The following is a 20,352-nucleotide window of genomic DNA, read 5'->3' as shown; positions in this document are numbered from 1 at the left end:
AGACAGACCAGTCACCACAACTCTGGGTGCCACAGGGACAGCAGGGGGTGGTTCCACCAGCAGCCAAGTGCCCACGCAGCTGCTCACTCACCCCTGCTCACAGAGGGATGCGGGGAAACTGAAATGAATAAAAGTGTCCTTCTCACAGAATCATAGAATGGCTTACGTTGGAAGGGACCACAGTGGGTCATCTTAACCAACCTGCCTGCTTAAGCAGCACTATCCTAGAGCACATGGCACAGGATTGTGTACAGACAGTTCTTGAATATCGCCAATGAGGGAGACTCCACAAACTCTCTAGGCAACCTGTTCCCGTGCTCAGTCACTGCACAGTAAAGAAGTTCTTACTCATATTCAGGTGGAACTTCCTATGCATGAGTTTCTGCCTGTTGCTTCTTGTCCTATTGCTCAGCACCACCAGGAAGAGCCTGATTCCATCATCTTGCCACCCTCCCTTCAGATAGTCATAGACACTGATGAGGTGCCCTCTCAGTCATCTCTTCTCAAGACTGAACAGCCCCAGCTCCCTCAGCCTTTCCTTGTAGGAGAGATGCTCCAGTCCCTTCACCATTTTTCTTGCCCTCCGCTCTCCCCTATTGCTACGACAGAGGCTGACAGTTAGTGACGGCATTGGGGAAAGCCGCGACACTGATCGTGTCCCCATCGCAGGGTGTCTCCAACCCAGTGGTGTTCCTGGGTGGTGTTCCCAGCCCAGTGTGCCTAGTGCAGTGTCCCCAGCAGTGTGTCCCCATGGCAGCCCTGAGTCCCTGGCACAGTGTCCCCAAGGCAGTATCCCCAGCCTCGTGTCCTCAGTGCAGGGTATCCCCAGGGCAGCCCAGTGTGTCCCTGTCACAGTGTCCCCATCCCCGGCACACTTTTCCCAGAGCAGTGTTCCCGCCCCAGTGTCCCCCGGGCAGGCGGTGTTCCTGTCAGTGTCCTCATCCCCGGCATAGGGTCCCTATCCCAGTGTGTGCCCAAGGCAGTATCCCCAGTGCAGTGTCCCCAACAGTTTGTCTCCCCTCCAGTGTGTCCCCAGGGCAGCCCGGTGTCCCTGGCACAGTGTCCCCAGAGCACTGTCCTCAGAGCAGTATTCCCCATCCCAGTGTCCCCCCACAGTGTATCCCCAGGGCAGCCTCATCCTGGCACAGTATCCCCATCCCAGTGTACCCCCATAGCAGCCCAGTGTCCCTGGCACAGTGTCCCTAAGGCAGTATGCCCAGCCCGGTGTCCCCAGCCGCCGGTGTCCCTAGGACAGCCTGGTGTCCCCATCACGGTGCCCCCGGCCCTGGCGGTGCCCCCCTCCCAGTGTCCCTGCCCATCCCGGGCTCCCTCAGCGCCGCCGCCGCTCTTTGTCTCTGTCTCCGCCCGCCCCCGCGGTGTCACGTGCCGGGGGCGGGGCGCGTCGCGCGGCGGTGACGCGCGCGGGGCGCGGGCAGGATGGGGCGCTGAGGGGCGGCCGGGCCGGGCCGGACACCCCGCGGGAGCCGCGGGAGCCGCCGGGCGAGCGGAGCGGGCGGTAAGGGCGGAGCGCGGGGGGGGCTCGGGGTAGCGCGGGCCGTGCGGCTCCGGCGCCCCCCGCACCGCGCCTGGGCCTTGGCGGGGCGGCGCCCGCGGCTCTGCCCGCGCCGGGCCCCGCCCGCGGCCGGGGGGTCCGGCAGGGCCTCCCCCGGGAGCGCCGAGCGCGGAGCCCCCGCGGGGCCGGAGCGCGGGGCCCTCGCTGTGTCCGCGCTCCCGGCGCTGGCGGTGCAGCCCTGCCGCAGAACGGGGGTCCCGGTGCCGCTCCCGCCGCGGCTCCGGCCCCGCAACCCCGCGCCCCTGCCCGGCACCGGGCTCGGGGAGCACAGGGGGCACAGCGGAAAGTCACCGTAATAGCGGCGGTGCTTGCTCGGAGAAGTGATTTTTATTGTTTTTTTTTTTTTTTAACAGTTACTGGCATCCAAAATAAAAGCTAGTTGTGACTGAAACTTGCTTAGTGCTATGAGTGCGACTCCGGAGTGCACAGAAAGGCTGCAGATAGCTTTTTTTTTTTTTTTTTTTGGTGCTAATTTTCATTTTGCTTGTCCTTTAGGCCATGTATATTTATTCTTGGTAAGGTAAGTTTTACTTGGTTTTTATGTTTTCTGCACGCGAGGAGAGCATACGTGTTGATTATAAGTAAATTAAAATTTTGCTCCAAAAGGATGTCAAGGAATTACAGTGTAGTACAGTTCCAGAGATGACCATCAGATTTTTTTTCCTATTATTTTTGACTTAAAGTTGATGACAGTTTTTGTTTTTTTTTTTAAGAGAAAGAAATCTGAATAAAAAGACATATGAATGTTTCTTCAATGCCTTCTTTGGGCCTTGACTATATTTCTGTAAGCTGAGCAGTTAAATGAAAAGTCAGGATCAAAATTTCACATGTTTTTCCACCCTCTGGTATGTATTTGCTGTCAGTGACACGTTTTAGGCAGCATTATGTGTTATAATGCAGCTTTTTTCTTCCCTCAAAGGTGGTGAAAAAGAAAATACCAAGATGAGTAAAAAGCCTCCAAATCGTCCTGGAATCACATTTGAGATTGGTGCTCGTTTGGAAGCACTGGACTATTTACAGAAATGGTATGGAAAACATTTTGCATTTGCTGAGAGCATAATTATTTTGTGTACATTGTGTGTTTTGATATCTGATTATATAATTTAGTGCACCTATTAATTGACTGTTTCACATGTGAACTTTATGAGTTTCCACCAAAGTCCATTAAAACTGTACACTTTTAGGAAACTACTCTCTCTTCAGAAATCAAACTAAACTTTTCTGTTGGTTTTTGTTTGTTTGCTTTTGGTTGCTTGTGTATCTGTAGTAAGCAAAGAGCATTTCTGGAGTAGCGTGGAATGCAGTGTCATGGCTGAGGTGGTTGGTAAGTCAGCGTGGCAAACCTCCTTGACCAAAGGCTTCTTTTGTTTTCATTTGAAGGCATGGAAGGGGATTTGTTCTGTATTTAGTTATCACACTTCATAGGTTCACAAAACTGATTTTAAAAAAAAGAAAACATCCTTAATTGGAGTGCATGGGATAGGCAGGTGCAGTTGTGTTTGGATCAAACAGCTGGAAGAATGAAGCGCTTAAAACTGACTCTGCAACCACCCAGGCATGTTGTGGGTTCAAAGGCTATAAAATCAAAATTGTGGGCACAAGGACCATGCTGCACAGCATGTGTGTTGTGAAAGGAGCTGTTCTTATGAAATAAATTGTTAGTCAAAATTTTATTAAAGCAAGTGGACTAATTTGATGATGTATGCTGGCCATGCTAGTTCCGTTTGAAAAATCCCTGATTTTGTTAAAGCAGATCATGGAAAAAATTGATGCTACCCAGAATTTTTTTCTCAGCTCCTTTCTGATTTATTAGGGCTAGGAAATGTAGAGGTGTGTACCTGCTTTTCTGCTGCATTCCTGGTGAGCTCAGCATGCTCCTGTACATATCTGGTCTTTTAACTCCAAGTGAAGTGAGAGAGAAGTCTGTGTATTATTGACATGTTTGCTCCAGTAGTTACATGCTCTATATAAAAAGTTGGGTCAAACCTTTTATCTGTAGAACTTTGATTTTAATTATAGCAAAATTGTTTGTTTTAATCAATGGTCTCTAAAAGAATTGATTTACAGAACAGTTCTTTTTCTTACCTGTTGCTGTAAAGTGGATTTTCAACATACTGATTCTATAACTGAATGCCAGGATAACGAAAACATCCAAATAGTGCTAAAAAATAATTTTAATACAACTTTTTATAACATCTGTGACAAGAGATAATTGGTTAATATAACTAGGTAACAAAAATTAATAGGTAAAAATAGCTTCAGCTTAATTGTATCAAAAAAATATCACTGAATATCCAGTGTATAGTTTGTTTGAGATATGCCCACTGTTTTCACAGGGGAGGGTTGCATGTCAACTCTGGAGTTCTTGTCTAGGTTTGGGTTGTCAGGCATGGGCCATGTCACAAGCTCTGCAGCTGAGTTCCTGGGTGTTTTCAGAAAGAACAGAATTTATCCTGAACTTTCTAGGAATTTATTCATCATCTGTACCACTGGGTAGAACAGGTCAAGTTTATATGCATGTAAACTTTGGTGGTGCCATATACAGGAGGAGAAATTTAATAATAGAAATTTTGCAGTTGCAGCAAGACTGAAAGCAGAACTCTGTTTCAAATGAACTAATATTCATATACAGAACCAAACAGCTTGTGACAGAAAGTCTCCTGTTGTGTTATTATTAGGGTGACACGGGTTGCAATAATACTCCATGTGATTTTTTTCTTAGCTTTCTGTTGCATAAGGGGGTGGTGGATGTTTTTTAAATTCTTTCTATATATAATCTGAATGCATTCCCTTGATTTGCATGCATAAATACAGACTTCAAAGAAAATAAAGTTGCTGAACTTACATGAAATCTCTTTATATTTTTTAACAAAAGCTAAATTGAAGAGCAGTGATATTGCTTAGCTCAGTTTTTCTGCAAGTGACAAATTGAGAGCACTTGCTGAAAAATAGCCTTTGAAAGGCTTTTATTTTTTTCCCTCCATTTTTCTGAAAGCTTGCTGTCATTTAAAGATCCACTGTTCATGACCAGTTAAAATGTTAATCAAGAAAGGCTTCTAGAGGATGTGAGAAAAAATATAGTAAAGTATGTTTTTGCTTTCTGAGGCACTTTTGCAGGTCTGAAATTTTCAGCTCTGTAATAGTTGCTGAAATTCATCTCATGGAATCTGGTGTTCTATTTATGATCTGTAAAGTTTGGAGAGGCCATTGTGTACTTTGACTATTTATTGCTTAAAAGCTCCGTAGTTTTAAATGAAGTTTTTGTGGAGAGTGTTTGGGTCACTGGTATCATTTGTCATGTACCATGACAGAGTAGAAGAAAGCCTGGTCAAACTGGTCAACAAAGACAGGCTGTCAGTGGGTGTGTTTATTTTTACTTTATTGTGGAGGTAACTGCAATTGCAGCTTTATCAAGTGCAGCAGTTGTGCTGTTGCAGGGCATTGTCTTACATAATGAATTTGGACCACTTGTTACATTTAAATTCACTAAAGCAAACTATGAAATGCAGCTCTAATCAAAATCGATGTGATCATCTGTCAGCATATAGTAAATGGGATGTGATTGAAAATTATGAAATAGAAAATGCTTAAGTATATGAGATGATCAGGGGCCTGGATTGTACGACCTGTGAAGAGAGAGTGAAGAAACTGGACTTGTTTAGTTTGGAGAAGGCTTCAGGAGTCCCATGTCAGCCTTTCAATACCTACAAGGCTGTAATCAAGAAGATTTACTTGGCCAATCTGTACAGGTAGTTAGAGGGTAAGAGACAACAGGCATAAGTTGAAATGAGAGATTTAGGCTGGGTTCAAGGAGAATCTCTTCCCATGGGACAGTCATCACGTTGCCTGAAGAGTTTCTGGAGTTCCCAACATTGGAGGTTTTCCAAGACTGGGATGGATAAAGCACAGGAAAACCTGACCTGACCCCATAGCTGACCCTGCTTTGAGAGGGAGGTTGGTCTAGAGGCTTTCTGAGGTCTCTTTCAACTTGAATTATCCTGTGATCTCATACAAAAGCTGATAAATGTGCACACCCCCCTGCCTCTCACTGAGGAAACAAATGAAACAGCAGTAAGGCTGCACATACCTGCAGATGCATGTCTGTGTGTAAGACAGTTCTTAACCTGTCAGCTCCCACAAATAGGACACTAGCCCTGCAAAGCTGATGTATTTAAAGATGCATCTCGTGGTTTTTTTCTGTCTTTGTGTGTCTTTATGAGACTGGTTGTCCCATAAGCTGCAGATACTGCTTTGAAGAAAACAACCCTGTTGTATTTCTGAGACCATAGTTCTTTATTAATTTGCTTGATCTAAACTCTGAGGTAATGAGAGAAGTACAGATACATGGCCCTTGTTGTTCTGAAATGGACGCAGGTCACTAAAATAGGTTAGTGTATTTGATTATCTGGATGGATTTTTTTTTCCCCAGTACGAAAGAAGCCTTCTCCCTGTAAGTCTTTGGGAAATCTTGCTTGGGACAATCCTTGCTTTAGATTTCAGTTCACTGGTTTATGTGACAGGTATTTGAAAGGGTGGTGAAGACTCTGCTTCATATTGATTGAATACAATATATATATGTAAAAACTAGAAGACCTAGAAATAGCGTTTGCAGATTTTGCAGATACCGGAACGCTATTTGTGAGAAGTCAGGATGGAGGGTATTTGGTTTTATATCCTCTACGAGGTAGAAGGAAACAGTTTTTATATCAGAATTGTGAAGGCAAGAACTGTGTCTGTAGACTTGGTAGGTACAAACTTGGGCAAATTTACTAATGTTCCTGCATCCTTTTTTACAGTTTGAAATGCCTGTTGTCCCATTTCACGGGGCAATTCACCACTTTTTGATCACTTTTGACGGGTTAAAGGGAAGACGATGTAAAAATGAAAAAAGTAGCTGTTACTGTGTGTTGAGTGCATTGGATAAAATAGTTTGGGTTTAGGTTTTTTTTTTTATACTGTCAAGAAATGAAAATGGGAAGTTTTCAATGAATTTTTCTTGTATGAATGTTAGAACACTATCATTGTCTGACCAGTGCTTCATAGTGTAAGTTTTGGAAGCCATAATAAATTCTGAAGCTTTCCAAAGAATTGCATAACTCTAATGGGTTGGAATCACCGGGATTGGAACCTGCCAATGGAGAGCATGCAATATGTAAATTGGGTAGATACCATCAACTAACAACAATTCTCCTGTTCTCTCTTTAAAAAACAAGAACAAACACCCCTGAAATTTGGATGAAACTTCATTTGTGATTAGTAGATACTCTTTCTAGCATCCTGTTAAAAAAACACACCCCAGAATTTCAGGTTATTGTTTCTTCCCGCAAAAAGAACACTTTGATTATTGAATTTCAGTGGGCTGGTCTGTTTGGTTTTCTTGGTTTACACTGATTAAATGTTGGCAGAGCTGTTTGTATATTAGTTTCATTCTGATCACTTAGCGTGCAGTACTTGCTGGGGGAATTAACCTGACTGGAAGGTTGTTTTGGCCTTGGACATCCTTATGATTTGGTACTGTAAAGAATGATGTTTGTATCCTACTTTGTAGCACTTCTTCAGATGTAACTTCGTAATTTGCAATGTGTACGAGATGTAAGCATCTTCATATTAATCTTTTTAATTTATGAAATTGATTATTTTCAGTAAAAGTACAAAAACACCAGAAAGATGTTTCTGTGTAAAATTTGCAGTAGTAAATTCTGCAATATGTATTTTCTGCTCTTTTCCACTGTCAGATCAGTATTGTGAAATATTACTGTTTGTACATATTTTGGTACATTGTGTGTCTAATTTTAGTAGATATTGAGGGTAATAGCTTGTTGCTAAATCCATACAAAGTTGTGTTTGGGTTTCCTAATAACCAATCACACATGGCTTGGGTGGTTCCATCTCTGGGGATTGAAGTTGAATGCAGGTTTTGTCTATTCATCTTGCAACCACTCTCTTAAGATACATTGGAGAAACATAAATTATAAAAAATTTTGATTGCAGAAATGGTTTTTATCAAAGGGAAATTAACTGATAAGTACCTTGTACTGCATTTCGTCTCTGGAGTGATCTCTAATGAGGCTTAATATTTTTCATATCTTCTTTCATTAACTCATGCTAGCTTTGCTCTTTTTTGCTCTTTTTATTTTCTCTATATATTAATTTCTTGATTCCTGGCTTGCTGAATTTTTGTTTAACACTACCTTAATTTTAAAATATTTGTCTCTAAACTCTGCTCTGTATTTTAGTTCCCCCTCTTACTTGGTTTTCTTTTTCCAGGACTTTGTACTGTAATTTCCTGGTTTGTCCCTTCTGTTGTCTTCTCGCGCAGTGCTTGGAATGGTGACTTGGCTGCTGCTGACCAGGGAAAGCTCCCGGCCATAACAAGGAAACTGCTGTAGGGAAGCACCATAACAGGAACAAAGTGTTTGCATTGGAGATGCAGAATTTTGTCTTTCAGCTGATTTTTGTATAATAACCATAGTTTTGCATTACTAGGTGTCTGGCATCTGATAAACCTAATATTTCTAACTGTGCTGAGAAAGTATCATTCCTGGCTTCCATTTCATTGCTGTAGCACAAGCTCTCCTTTTTGTTGGCTACAAAGTTGACTTCCCATCCTCTTGCTTTTCTGGTGTTTTTCCTTCCCTCTGATAAATGCTTTCTGTATCATCCTTTTGGTAGCATTGTTACTCACAGGTTTGCTCTAGGAATAGTAACTTTACTTTTTGCTCCGCTTTATTCCTCTTCCTGCTTATTCTGAGACTTGGTGTCTAATTGTAAAAAGTCTGAAACTGGAAGACTTGGGAAGATGAGAAAAAATAGTAAGGAATTTTATAATAAAATTCCTAAATGTAGCAGCATATGGTTGTTCAAAGTTAAACCAGAATGCTGCTGCTGGAATTCAGGTTTGACCTATGAGTTTTACTTTCTGCTTTGATGCAGCAGATCATCATCTTCACCATTCTTGTTAGAGTGTTGTTGTCAGTCCGCTTGAGAGGGGAAAGGGGGATTGACCTTGTTGTTTCTCTGAAAGAAGACCCATGAAGTGTCTTGAAAAGGATTTTGTTAGTAGAGTGGCAAATGAGAGTCTACAGTTTTAGACTAAGACTTTGTGGGGGTTTTTTTTGAAGTGCAGTGAGGAGAAGTTGGGAACTTAGAAGAACGGCTATGAAAATATTTTGCGTTTCTGAAATGTATGGATGAGAGAAATGCAACACCAACTTGGACTGTCTGTGAATTCTGATGTGAGGGTGATATGTGGCTGAAGGAGTAACTAGAAAATCAATTTTTGTAATCAGCGGCTCCTGAAATATTTAACTGTTGGGAAGCTGTGTACATCCCTGCAGTTAAGAAGTAGGACTGGAGAAAGGAAGGAACAAATTGAGATTGACACCTTTTTGTTTTAATGCTTAGTTCTAGTCACTAGGAAATAAGGAAAGCTTGTGCTTCTTGAAAACTTATATTTTAATCAGAACATAGTGTTAGAGACTGCTTTAACAGCACAGTCAGTATTTTGGAGAGAAAGTATTCAAAATTGATGGTGTTGACAGGGTTCCTGTGTAGTTGCTTTTCTAGCTGATGGAATTTGCAGTAGGGCTGGGAATTGGTCACTCAAGCTCTGCTCTCTTACTATTGCTCCACAGTAGCACTTGGTTAGAAAAACACGTTGCGAAAGTTAAAGGCAGCTGTCCTTGGCTGTGGTCTTTCTTTTCAATACATGCTTTGTTAACTTTAGATCATCCCTAGTATAAACTCTGGTAAAAAAATTAATGATCTAATTAATTTTTTTTTTTTTGAGATTCTTTGCACTGTTGAATCTGTTTCAGTACTTCTTGAAGGGCAGAAGGAGCTGAATTCTGCCTCATTCCCATTTTCACTGATGTATATCAGCTCTTGAACTAAATCGTACGAATTTAGTAACTTAATTTTTTTCAGACTTGGAGAGTTCTCAGTACAAGGTGTTTATTACAACTTTCTGAATGGTTGTGTAAGCACTGTTGTATCTAAAACAAGAAACAAACCTTTGAGCTTTACCAGTTTATGTTTATCATTCAAGGTATCCATCTCGTATTGAGAAGATAGATTATGAAGAGGGGAAGATGTTGGTCCATTTTGAACGCTGGAGTCATCGCTACGATGAGTGGATTTACTGGGACAGCAATAGATTGCGACCTTTGGAGCGACCAGCATTGAGGAAAGAGGGCCTAAAAGATGATGAAGAATTTGTTGTAAGTGGCACATTTATTTTGTCTTAGACTTTTGCTAACTGTCCTACTTGTTTTCCTACATTAAATCTCTCTAGCATGTAATGTTTAATTCATTTTAGGGGAAAAAAAATCTAAATTATTTAAATATTAATGAATAAATTTGTATAAAATAGGATTTTAAACCTGGAGAGGAAGTCCTAGCTCGTTGGACAGACTGTCGATATTACCCTGCAAAGATCGAAGCCATTAATAAAGAAGGTATGTATGCATGTAAGGTCCATAGGTAAGGTCTGTTTGCATATGTTATGCTGTAGATTTAGTCTGCTTAAAAAAGAGATATGCCTATAAAGTTTTCCTCACTGCCTCAATATTAAGTGAATTTGTTTCTGTTTATCAAATTTGGTATTAGGTTTGTATTTTATCTGTATGAAATCAGATATTTGGAATTTCTCCTAGAAGACAAAATGCTTAGTGTTTTTAATCAGTGATCAGAAGATCCAGTGCACAGTCTTAGGAATATTTCATCCTATTGTTGATTTGTGTTAATGATATATTTAAATTTTTGTGGTTGTTTTAGTCTGCTTATTGAAGAAAAACAATAGCAATGGGGAAATAAAGGAACACCTTAGATGAAATACTTCACAGTGGTGATAGTTCTAATGAACATAAGTAGAAGTTGAAGTTTTTACTGTAGTGTAAAGCAAATGAGGATTTGATTGTAAGTTGAATTGTTTCTCTAGTGTGACACCTTAAATATGACATAATTCTTTCAATGAATTATGAGCAAAAGTGACTCAATAGCTTAAACATGCTTGAAATTGTTCAACTGGACAAAGAGCAACAATACTAAAGCAGGATTTTATTGAGACTGTAATTTTTTTTTTCCTTAAAATTCTGAATCCCAACTGTCTGTAACACCTGGTTACTCCATTCATACAACATACAAAACATTTTGCTAAAGCTTTCATGGTAACAAGATGTGTTTGCTTCTTAAGTACTCATAGTGATTGCATCAATCATTTTCTAGGAACGTTCACAGTACAGTTCTATGATGGTGTCATTCGATGTCTTAAAAGGATGCATATCAAATCTATGCCAGAGGATGCAAAAGGGCAGGTAAGAATACTTTAGGTATTGCTGTGTTAGGTTTTATGTAGTTATTTGGTTTTTTGTTGGTTTAGTTTTTTGGTTTTTTTTTAATATCTTGAGATAGTAAAAGTGTCACATAGCACAACTGGTTTTTAGGTTACAGTCTTTATTCCAGGTCCTGCACTGCCTTGCTTCACCAGTTTATGGATGCTACCTCAGAGTGTGCTGCTCCGGTGGCCTTGCCTCTCTCTGAAATGCCTGGCTGCTGGACGCTCCATTGCCAACTAATCTGTTCCCAGAGTCTTGTCTTGCAGAGTTGACAAAACCGGGGCATCCAGTGACTTTTCCCTCGGATGTCCTTCAGGAAAAAGCTTTAGTTTGTCAGCAGTCTGTGCTGCTCATTTTTTTGTTTAGTTTTATTTATTCCCCACCCTCTACTCCATTTGTTTAGTTTGCTACTGTGATACCTTTCGCCCATGTGTTCTTATTAACATGACTGGAGGTTTTCTCCCTTATGTCAGAACTTTTGGGCATTTGGACAGATAAGTGTTTCTTATCTTTTATAATGTCCAGCTGCTGTTAGTTAAAGACAAGATGCTGAATGGAAGTTGAGGGAGACTGTGAAGTAGAGGACATGATTTAGTCTCTAGGCATATCTTTACTTTAAATTGGTTCCTGAAAGAGATTAAACTGAAATCCGTAGTCATGTTAACCCTGGTTTCTTGCTGCAGTCTTACAGTAACTCTGTTGAACCTATGTGTAGTATTTCAAAGAATATTCTCAGTATGACAGTAAATTAGGAAACTACAGTGTTCCATTTCATTTTTTAAAAGGCAAAACTTGGGTAATGTGATTGTGACTGAAATAAAATAACCCTTTTGTGACAGTGTAAAGAAGTTCCCGACTCTGTCCTGTGATTTTCTAGGAAGCAATGTTGTATCTAATCTTGAGTTACTACTCTTAGGCCACAGGCATTTTCAACTTTAGAAAGAAAGAGTAAATCCATTTCTCCACAACCATTATGTTGTCCAGACATGCTTGGTGGCAGTCCAGCTCATCTGTTATTTCTAATTTTTCTCAGTAGTTGAGAGTTATGGTGCCACTCATGCATCTCAGGGGCTGAATGTAGGCTGCTTCAATGAAATCTTGAGAAAGAATGAGGGGGACAAATTTACACTTTCTAAGATGGATTTAGAATTTTTAAGTTGTCTTGGAGCAAGAACACCACCAATTGTGCTTCCTATAATGCTAATTGATACTAGTTGTAGCATTTAATTTTGCAGAAGTAGAAATAAGCGTGAAGATCTTTAGCTTTCAAAGACAAAGATAGAATTTTTCCTACAACATTTCTCCTAAATCATGCTATGGTAAAATGCTTGTTTTTCTGAATATTTTTGTGTTATTTCAGAATGAAAACATGATCTACAATTTGGTTTGGAAATCAATTTTCTGAAATTGAGCTTTATCTAAGTCTAAAATGCAAATGGATGTTTTTACTCTTTTGCATTATTGATTTTTATAAGAAAACACTTACTAAAATTTATGTAAAGCTTGAAAAAAATGCCAAGACAATAAATTGATTTGAAAACTAGTGGAGTTATCAGATCCAATGCTTCATGCATAATTTAAACCTATAACTTGGTTTTTGTCTGTTTCCAAAGCAAAAAATAATACTTTTCAAGAGATCAGTGTTAAGCTTAAGATCCTTCCAGTTCTAGTGCATCAGCAAATCTAACAAATATAAGATCTTTTTGGAAGGTGTGTGCTAAGCATGCAGAATTTGAATTACATGGAGAGAGATACAGATTAGTTAATACTTTGATTTCAACTTGGTGTGACTTGAAGGAAGGGATTGTAAACACTATAACACAAAAACTGTTTTTGAGTTGCAGCATAAGTGTGTTATAATAAGACTCAGCTGTGAGGGTGGAAAGGGAAAATTTTTAAAGAGTGGAAAATATTTGTGTGTCTCAGTGCAATGAGACTCGAGGTTCAGTTGCTGTGCAGATAAGAACAAATTAATAGAAATCACACAGAGATGTGGCTTACAGAGTACAGAGAGGAAAAAAGGGGGATATTGAGACTGCCCTTGTGAGAGCACATATGAAGTATTTGGATAACTTACTTTTTCTGTTTCATGTTTTTTGTTTTATCTTCGATGTAATCAGGCGCGCGAGAGGGAGCAGATAGCGCCGGAGCTGAGATTAGTGACGGAAATCGAACCAAAAGAAGTGAGTTTTGAGGAGGGATTTGAAGGAGAGGGAGGGGACTTGACACACAGGAAGAGGAAGCTGAGGAAAAAGCATGGATTTGCCAATGGGCCAGAGGAAAAAAGAAGATATGACAGGAGACAATGGGAGCCAAGATGTAGGTGGGGCAGACTGTTTAGAATTGAAAGGTGAGGGTAAGGAATCCAGGCTTGATGTGGAATCAGCCAGTCGATAGATTGATGTTTTATGTATGTGTATGTGTGAATGTGTGGGAGTTGTGGTGTGCCAGGAGAGGAAAAACAGCTGTATCTTTAGTACTGTAGAGAAGCAAAAAGGTGATGGTTTTAGGCAGATGAAGGGAGATCGATGTGTGTGTGAATTCTGCTATTGATGCAGGGGTTGGATTTAGAAATTATTCTGGTTTTGCCATCCAACTGTTGAAGGATTAAGGTCACACAGAGGAATATTTTAAAATACAAGTGTTTCAGCCAATTGATGTGTAAGGCTGTTCGGTAATTTCTACTGATGTAGTTCTTGATCGTGCAATTTCCTGTGTTTTGATATAGTGAATCTGATTAGCATAATGACAGTTTTTCTCAGCAGTGATAATGTTTTGTTTTCTAACTACAGTGTCTCATTACTTTTCTACTGTCAATTTTCTTAGCTTACTTGAAGGATGAATTTTAGTAAGAATAAAAAAGAAGGAAATGCACATTTTTATTTTTTTTTTAAGTTGTATATGTAAATGAGAAACTCACTGGAGTGAGATACTGTGGGAAGTGGGAAATTAGGCTGAATGGTGTAGAGTAACTGGTGCAGACTTACACAACTACAGCCAATAGAGAGGCGATACCAGGACATGAGGGAAAAACAGGGAAAACTTCTCTTAGGATGTTTTTGATTTTACTTTATTAATTTGTAATGTGTTCATATTTGGGCCCTTGGCTTTGTGTATACTGAATGATCTGGGAAAATGTCCTGCTATTGAAGAGTTGTAACTAGTTTCTGTGATATCTGTGGTATTTAGTGTCCTCTTATTATGGTTGTCAAGGTAGATACCTTACTATTACCCTGAGACAAAGTTTTCATACCTTATTGTGCTTTAGGCTCCCACTGTTACTTGCAAATTTTTTTAATTTTTTCTAAAAATTCTGAAAAACACACAAATGGATCTTTTTTAAGGAGTTCCTGTGCTCTTCAAAAGAAATATAATTGCCTCGGCATCTTAGATGCTAAATAGTTGTTGCACATCAGGAGCTGTGCTGCTGAGCAGTCACTGAGCAGGAGTTCAAGGTCAAAAAGCAGGAATTACCTGTGCCACTTTAGTGCCTATATGTTTTCTCCAGAGCCAGAATAAAAATGGACCCACAGAGTTTCTGACCAAGTCAGAATCACAAAATTGTTTGTTGAAGTGACCACTTGACATTATCTTGTCCCCCGCCACTGCTCAAAGTTCTCTTCACTGAGTTTAAATTTACATGTTAATCTAGAAAAAAAGTATAACTCTCACCATAATTACTATGTCTCTCCTCTGGCTTCTGAATGCTTAACCTTTATTTGCTTCATTGTTATGTGTCCTGCTGCCCTTTGTAAGCTCCGTGTTTTAAGAACAGTATCCAAACAATGAAATTAAGTACAAACAAAAACCCCTTTGTGTTGCACCAAAACAGCTGCTGGTAGAACAGGATAGTTGGTTCAGCCTGGTCCTTGAAGCTTGGTATCTTCTTGAAAGCTTTTGATTCAGGGTGCTTAGCTTGACTGAAAATTAGAATGCCCTTTAGAAGCTATTTTGACACAGGCTTTCCTTCCCGCTTTTATCAAAAGATCCAAGCTCCAGCCATGTTACTGATCCTCTTCATCCGTTGGCCAGGGTACAAGTGTAAGACTTCTACTCTCAGGTCTCCTAATTCCTCGCCACCATAAATAGCTCAATCCGTTTTTTGTCCTGCTGGATGGGCAAGGCTCTGGATGGACTGGAGCTAATGTGTGTGCTTGTTTTGGCTGGCCAAAAAAGAGATATATGCGCTTTTGATTGACTGCAGCTGGCACTTAGACACGCTGGTTGGTGCTGGCACATCACCAAATGGCCTCGGTAGTTGCCTGTTGTGTGAACATTGCCAAAGTGCTTCCAAACTTTTGCTGCTGGCTAGTCTGAGTGTGTGCAACTGCACTGACAGTGTGGACATGGAACACTTTATCTTAGAGGAATCAAAACTGTTGGTGTTTCTAAGTACATAGCTTGATGCAAAGTAGAAGCATAAGCCATGTAAAGCAGTTATTTAAAAGTATCTAGCTGTGGAAAAGGAAAAGCATGATACAAGAAGTAGTGCTCTGTATTTGTGTTATGCTTTTCTCGTACATCAGCGAAGGTAAAGAAACTCTCAGTAGAACAGAAACTTGCAAGGCTTATAATACGTAATGAGTGGGAAAAGTTGCATTGAAACAAGATTTGTAAAATCAAGCTACTTAAGGTATCTCATGATGACATAACAACAAAGAAATACTCCAGAATAAAACAAAGTCTGTCTACAACTGGGAGGGGGGGAGGAAATTACTATTTGTAAACCACTCTTATAACTAGACAAAAAATAGTCTTTTTCATACTTGTTTTGTGTGTGGTAGTACTTGTGTAGCCAGACCGACATTTAGTAAATGAATTGTCATTCAGAACACTGAGATGCTTAATTCTGCCTGGTGGATCATTGACTGCTATTGCCTTTTATATCGCATATAACTTCTGCATGGAAAAAATCTGTACCTTGATGTTACAGAGAATTAAAAAAAATACTTCAGTCAGAAGGATCAAGTTACAGTTTTTGCAGTCAGGAGACATAAGGCAGGAGTCTGATTGCTCCAAAGTAGTGGAAACAGCTTGTCTCAGCCTTGGAAGTGTTTAGTTCTCTCTGTTGATATAGGGTGGCTTGACTTGGTCTAAATGCTAAAAATTTGAGATCTAAGTTGTTGTCTCTGTATGGTCAAAATAAGCCATTATCAAGAATGTCATTTTTATTGCTATAAGTATGGATCATGAAATTATTTTATAGAGCATTTTATTGAAATTACTGGATGAAACCTATAATATGTAATACAAAAAGAATAAAAGAGTGCAATCTGTAGTTACTCTAGAAACACAGGTATAATTAGATAGGAATTATCCCTGCTTTATCAATTTAATTCAGGAAGAACTCTGCCCAATTATGCAGCTGGACCAGGCTTTGAGCTTTGCATAATAGTTCAACAGATATGGAATTGTGTATTTCAGAACCAGAAGGGTAAGAAAAATGCCAGTGTTCTGGGTTTGGGAGCTCCTGGGTTTGTAAAGCAATGACACGAAAAGTAGGTAACAGGGAATGTGTACAGTCATAATTCTATACACAGTGGGTTTTTTTAAGTTTTGGTTTTGTTTTTATTCTTGTGGCATTCTGATAGTTCTTCAAGTTTATTAAGGCCGTTTGGGAAACTCATTTTACCAGTCTTTGAGTAGTAACCATAAAAATAAATTGAACTGCTCTTGAACATTTCTAAATGAAGTTTCACTGGGGTTTAAGAGTATTTTCTGTTTGAGTCTCAGGCACTCTTTAATACTTACTTACCATTTTTTCCTTTTTGGAGGATTGGATAGCTTTGGTCAAAGCTGCTGCAGCAGCAGCAGCCAAGAACAAAGCAGGAAGTAAACCCAGAACCAGCGCAAACAGCAATAAGGATAAAGAGGACAGAAAATGGCTAAAAGTCCCTTCAAAAAAGGAAGAAACCTCAACCTCTACAATCATGCAGGATGTCCAGAAAAAGGAAGAGGAGCCTACATCTAGTGAAACATTTGGTAAAAACACATTCTATAAAAGACAAAATTGGTTTTCCTGTACTGTTGAATCAGAATTCCTGTTGTTAATTTTGCAATTAAGTAATAACTAATATTTCTAGAGGAAGGTGTCTCATTTGCTATTATGATAACTTTGTGATATATAATGGTAATTGGTTCAGAAACCATTTTCATCAGATAAATCTAGTTCAGTCAGCACTCTCTGTGCAAAACTTCTGACTAGCTTTATCAAGAGCAGAACATTGGTTTTTTTTCAATGACTTCATTGTACACTTCAGTTCATATTCCTGCATCTTCTGTTACCTGTGAGATAATCCTTGATATTGTTCTAAGAAAAAAATTATTCCAATATGCAAGATATATCCATGTTCATGGATGTTTGAAACTGTTTCTGGTTCCATATGAAGTTGCTCATTTTTATAGTCTTTAAAGCTGAATTCTCATAATTCTGAGTAAAAATTACATGTTTTGAGGTAATATGCATGTAATGCTTCAGTCTGTAATACTAGATCTTCAGAACGTGTCATCTTAATTTTTAATAGACGTTTAAATTTTCTTTACTGCAGTGTTCTAATAGCAGTTCTGAAATATTTAAGTATTTTGTGTGTTGTTATGTATTTATGAAATGTGAGTTAATGAGGTTTCTCTTGTGTTTAGATGTAGGGTTTCCTGTAGTGGATGTTCCAAAGATGGCCTTTGTGCAGGCAGAGAGCACGTTATCACACAAGAGGAAAAGTAATCTAGGCAACTCATTTCAGGCCAAGAGAGCTCGTCTTAACAAGATCACTGGTAAAATATTTTTTTTATTGTTGACTTTGTTCCTTTTCGTGTAGTGAAATACACATGTTTATATAGAAGGTATCTGAGTAATTTCACACTCATGAGGGAGATGGTTGCTGCACTCTTTTACTTGTTGGGAATTTTAAAGGAATCTATAAATGGTAAAATGTGCCTTGTTCGTACATTCAAAGAATGGTCTCAGACTGTACTTGGTCTTTTTAGATTTTTAGGACAGTAGTCATCCTGAATTGGTGAATTTCTTGAGTATGTTTTAACTCCAGCTGCAAAGTTTTCTCCATTATTGGATGAATTTGGGCTTTGTACAACTTCTTAACAAGGTCAGGAGTTACATACTACCACTGTAAATTAGAGCTATGGTTAGCTGTGGAGAAACAGTTAGTAAATGTTTTGTCACAAAGTAAAATTGTTGCTGAGGAGAGTTCACAGTACGTCATTTACAAATGCACGAGCTGTATTTCCTCTTGTATTTAAAGGATTAATTCACTTTCGCTGAAAGGTAACATATTCTCTGCTAGCAGAGTATGCCTTTGTGGAGACAGACACATACTTTTAAAAATTATAGTAAAGTCAAAGACTACAAAATCATGGTTTCTGATTATTCAGCTCAGTCTGTATGAGCCTGTCTGCTAGCTATTATTCTCATAAAGCTCCCTAGGAAATAAAAATCTATCCACAAGCACAGGTAAATATGATTTCTAAAACTACAGGTTTTTCAACTGGTTTTGGTATCTTCTGCCACTAAATGCTATTGTAAAGAAACGAACATTTCTTTGTAAATATGTATCACTAGTCTGTACACCTTATACTACTGCTGCTCATGGCAGCAATTAAATTGGGACTCAACTGAGGATGTACATAATATGGGCAAAGGAGAGTAGAAATGAAGTTGGTAAATTAGATATCTGTTAACTAAACTTGGAACCAAAGAAGGAGCCTTCTAGGAATGAAAATCCCAGAGGCAGAAAATGGGTTTTTATAAAGACTGCTTCTGTGGTGTGCTGTTACTAACAGAGGATGGTGAACGTGTAGTCCTGCGGTGGCAGTTGTGGAGGCGTGGTGGTTGGTTAGAAAAATACTTCATGGGATAGAGAAGAAGGAGAGAATAAGGGTTGTATATTGACAGGTCTGGAAGAATCTAGATTCCTTTAATGACTTGAATTTCTGAGCACTGAGCATCTACCTAGAAGTAAGAGAATCTGAGAATGACAGAATGGTTTGTGTTAGAAGGGACCTTAAAAGTCATCTAATTCCAACCCTGCTGCCATGGGCAGGGACACCTTCCACTAGGCTAGCTTTCTGAAAGCCTCATCCAGCCTGGTCTTGAAATCTTCCAGGGACAGGGCAACCACTCTTCTCTGGGGAACCTGTGATTTATAGAACCACAAAAGCTTCCTCATGGACGGTAGCTTGTTCTTTTGTATTTAAAACTACTTCGCTCGATTTTGAGAGTTCTTTTATGCTTTTTGGTATAAACACATGATTGTCAAGGTAAATAACACTGCAATTTGGAACTTGATTTAAACAGGATAGTTTGAGTCCCAAATACTTATTCTAGGCCATAAAACCTAAATCTTTTATGTAGCCTAATGCAGAATTAAAATTTTACCTGATAATTTTGTTTTTATGTGATAGGACGAAGTAAATTTCTGCTTTTCAGTTAACCTAAACTGAAGCACAACTTAATCTAACACAACAGCACAACTTAATCTAACACAACAAATAAAAGAAACAAAGCACCAGGTGTTTATTGTGGAGAGCTGAAATATTTTTGTTTTATTTTTATGTCCTGAGTAGGTCCTGAGAGCCCAGGCTTCACTAATTTATAATTCTTTGGGCACTGTGCACCTTTGGCATATCTAATTTTTTGTGGAATGCAACAGGAATTCCCTCTGTATTTGTCAGGTTATTTTTGGGGACCTCAATTCTTCACCCCCAATAATGACATCCTCAGATATTATAATAGGAGTTTTTATTCAGATTTTCAGGTTGTATCAGTTCTGCTTCGTCTTGTGACATAGAACTTTTTCTTTCTCTTTATACTTAGGCAATTAAAGTTATTGTGTGAGGTACAACTGAGCTATTGCCATATGCTTTGCTGAAAAAAGCTTTCTTATTTTTATATTGCCTTGTCTTTTACAGGTTTTTTGTAGTAGTGATATTGTGCATAAGTGTGTTAATGAAGTGACATATTCTAATATATATATTTGCTCCCAATATGGTCTCATTATTGAGGTAATTTGGGAGCTCCAGCGCTGAGAATCATTTGTTTGGAAATTAAATCCCTTTCTCTCTCAGAAAGGTTTGCATATGTTAGAGTTAAGAAGTAGTAATACAAATTCTGATTTCTTAAAGACTGGAAAGGGGAGAGGGAGAGAGCAGTTTTGTAATGTATTCTGATTGCAAAATTTACTTATGCATCAGACGTATTGTTTTAAAGCCCAAGTGCTGGGGCTTTGGAAAGATAGTGAGGCTTTATTTTACAATTGATAATTTGATTTTCATCCTGTCAGTGGAAATGCCAGAGATGTACCTCCTGTGTAAGGATGCCATCATTGGAATGTCCTTTTTTGACACTTTTTTGTTTCTTCTAATTTAAAGTGTTCAACTTTGCATGTAGCCATTTCAGAAAGATTCTCGTTGTAGATATATGCAGTTCATATT

The 20,352-nt window shown here is 39.2% G+C and overlaps 1 protein-coding gene across 7 annotated transcripts in view; it reads left to right on the top strand.

The window, feature by feature from the left end:
* The first annotated feature begins 1,419 nt into the window (after positions 1–1,419).
* PHF20L1 (PHD finger protein 20-like 1) overlaps positions 1,420–20,352 on the top strand; it is a 53,873-nt gene continuing 34,940 nt past the window's right edge. For 4 of the 7 annotated variants that reach the window (XM_017818303.1, XM_017818302.1, XM_017818300.1 and 1 more), the window contains exons 1-8: positions 1,461–1,516; positions 2,493–2,598; positions 9,621–9,792; positions 9,945–10,029; positions 10,799–10,887; positions 13,029–13,091; positions 16,683–16,890; positions 17,548–17,679. In XM_017818303.1, coding sequence (XP_017673792.1) covers positions 2,516–2,598; positions 9,621–9,792; positions 9,945–10,029; positions 10,799–10,887; positions 13,029–13,091; positions 16,683–16,890; positions 17,548–17,679 — 832 coding nt within the window. In that variant the 5' untranslated portion in view covers positions 1,461–1,516; positions 2,493–2,515. Of the gene's footprint in view, positions 1,517–1,926; positions 2,094–2,492; positions 2,599–9,620; positions 9,793–9,944; positions 10,030–10,798; positions 10,888–13,028; positions 13,092–16,682; positions 16,891–17,547; positions 17,680–20,352 lie in introns of those variants that run through there. The other 3 variants (XM_017818299.1, XM_017818301.1, XM_017818304.1) reach the window with 3 other exon arrangements.

The sequence above is a fragment of the Lepidothrix coronata genome, unplaced genomic scaffold (assembly GCF_001604755.1).
Source record: "Lepidothrix coronata isolate B3197 unplaced genomic scaffold, Lepidothrix_coronata-1.0 Scaffold67, whole genome shotgun sequence".
NCBI lineage: Eukaryota > Metazoa > Chordata > Aves > Passeriformes > Pipridae > Lepidothrix > Lepidothrix coronata.
The sequence above is the reverse complement of the archived record's forward strand: the minus strand, read 5'-3'. Positions and strand labels throughout refer to the sequence as shown.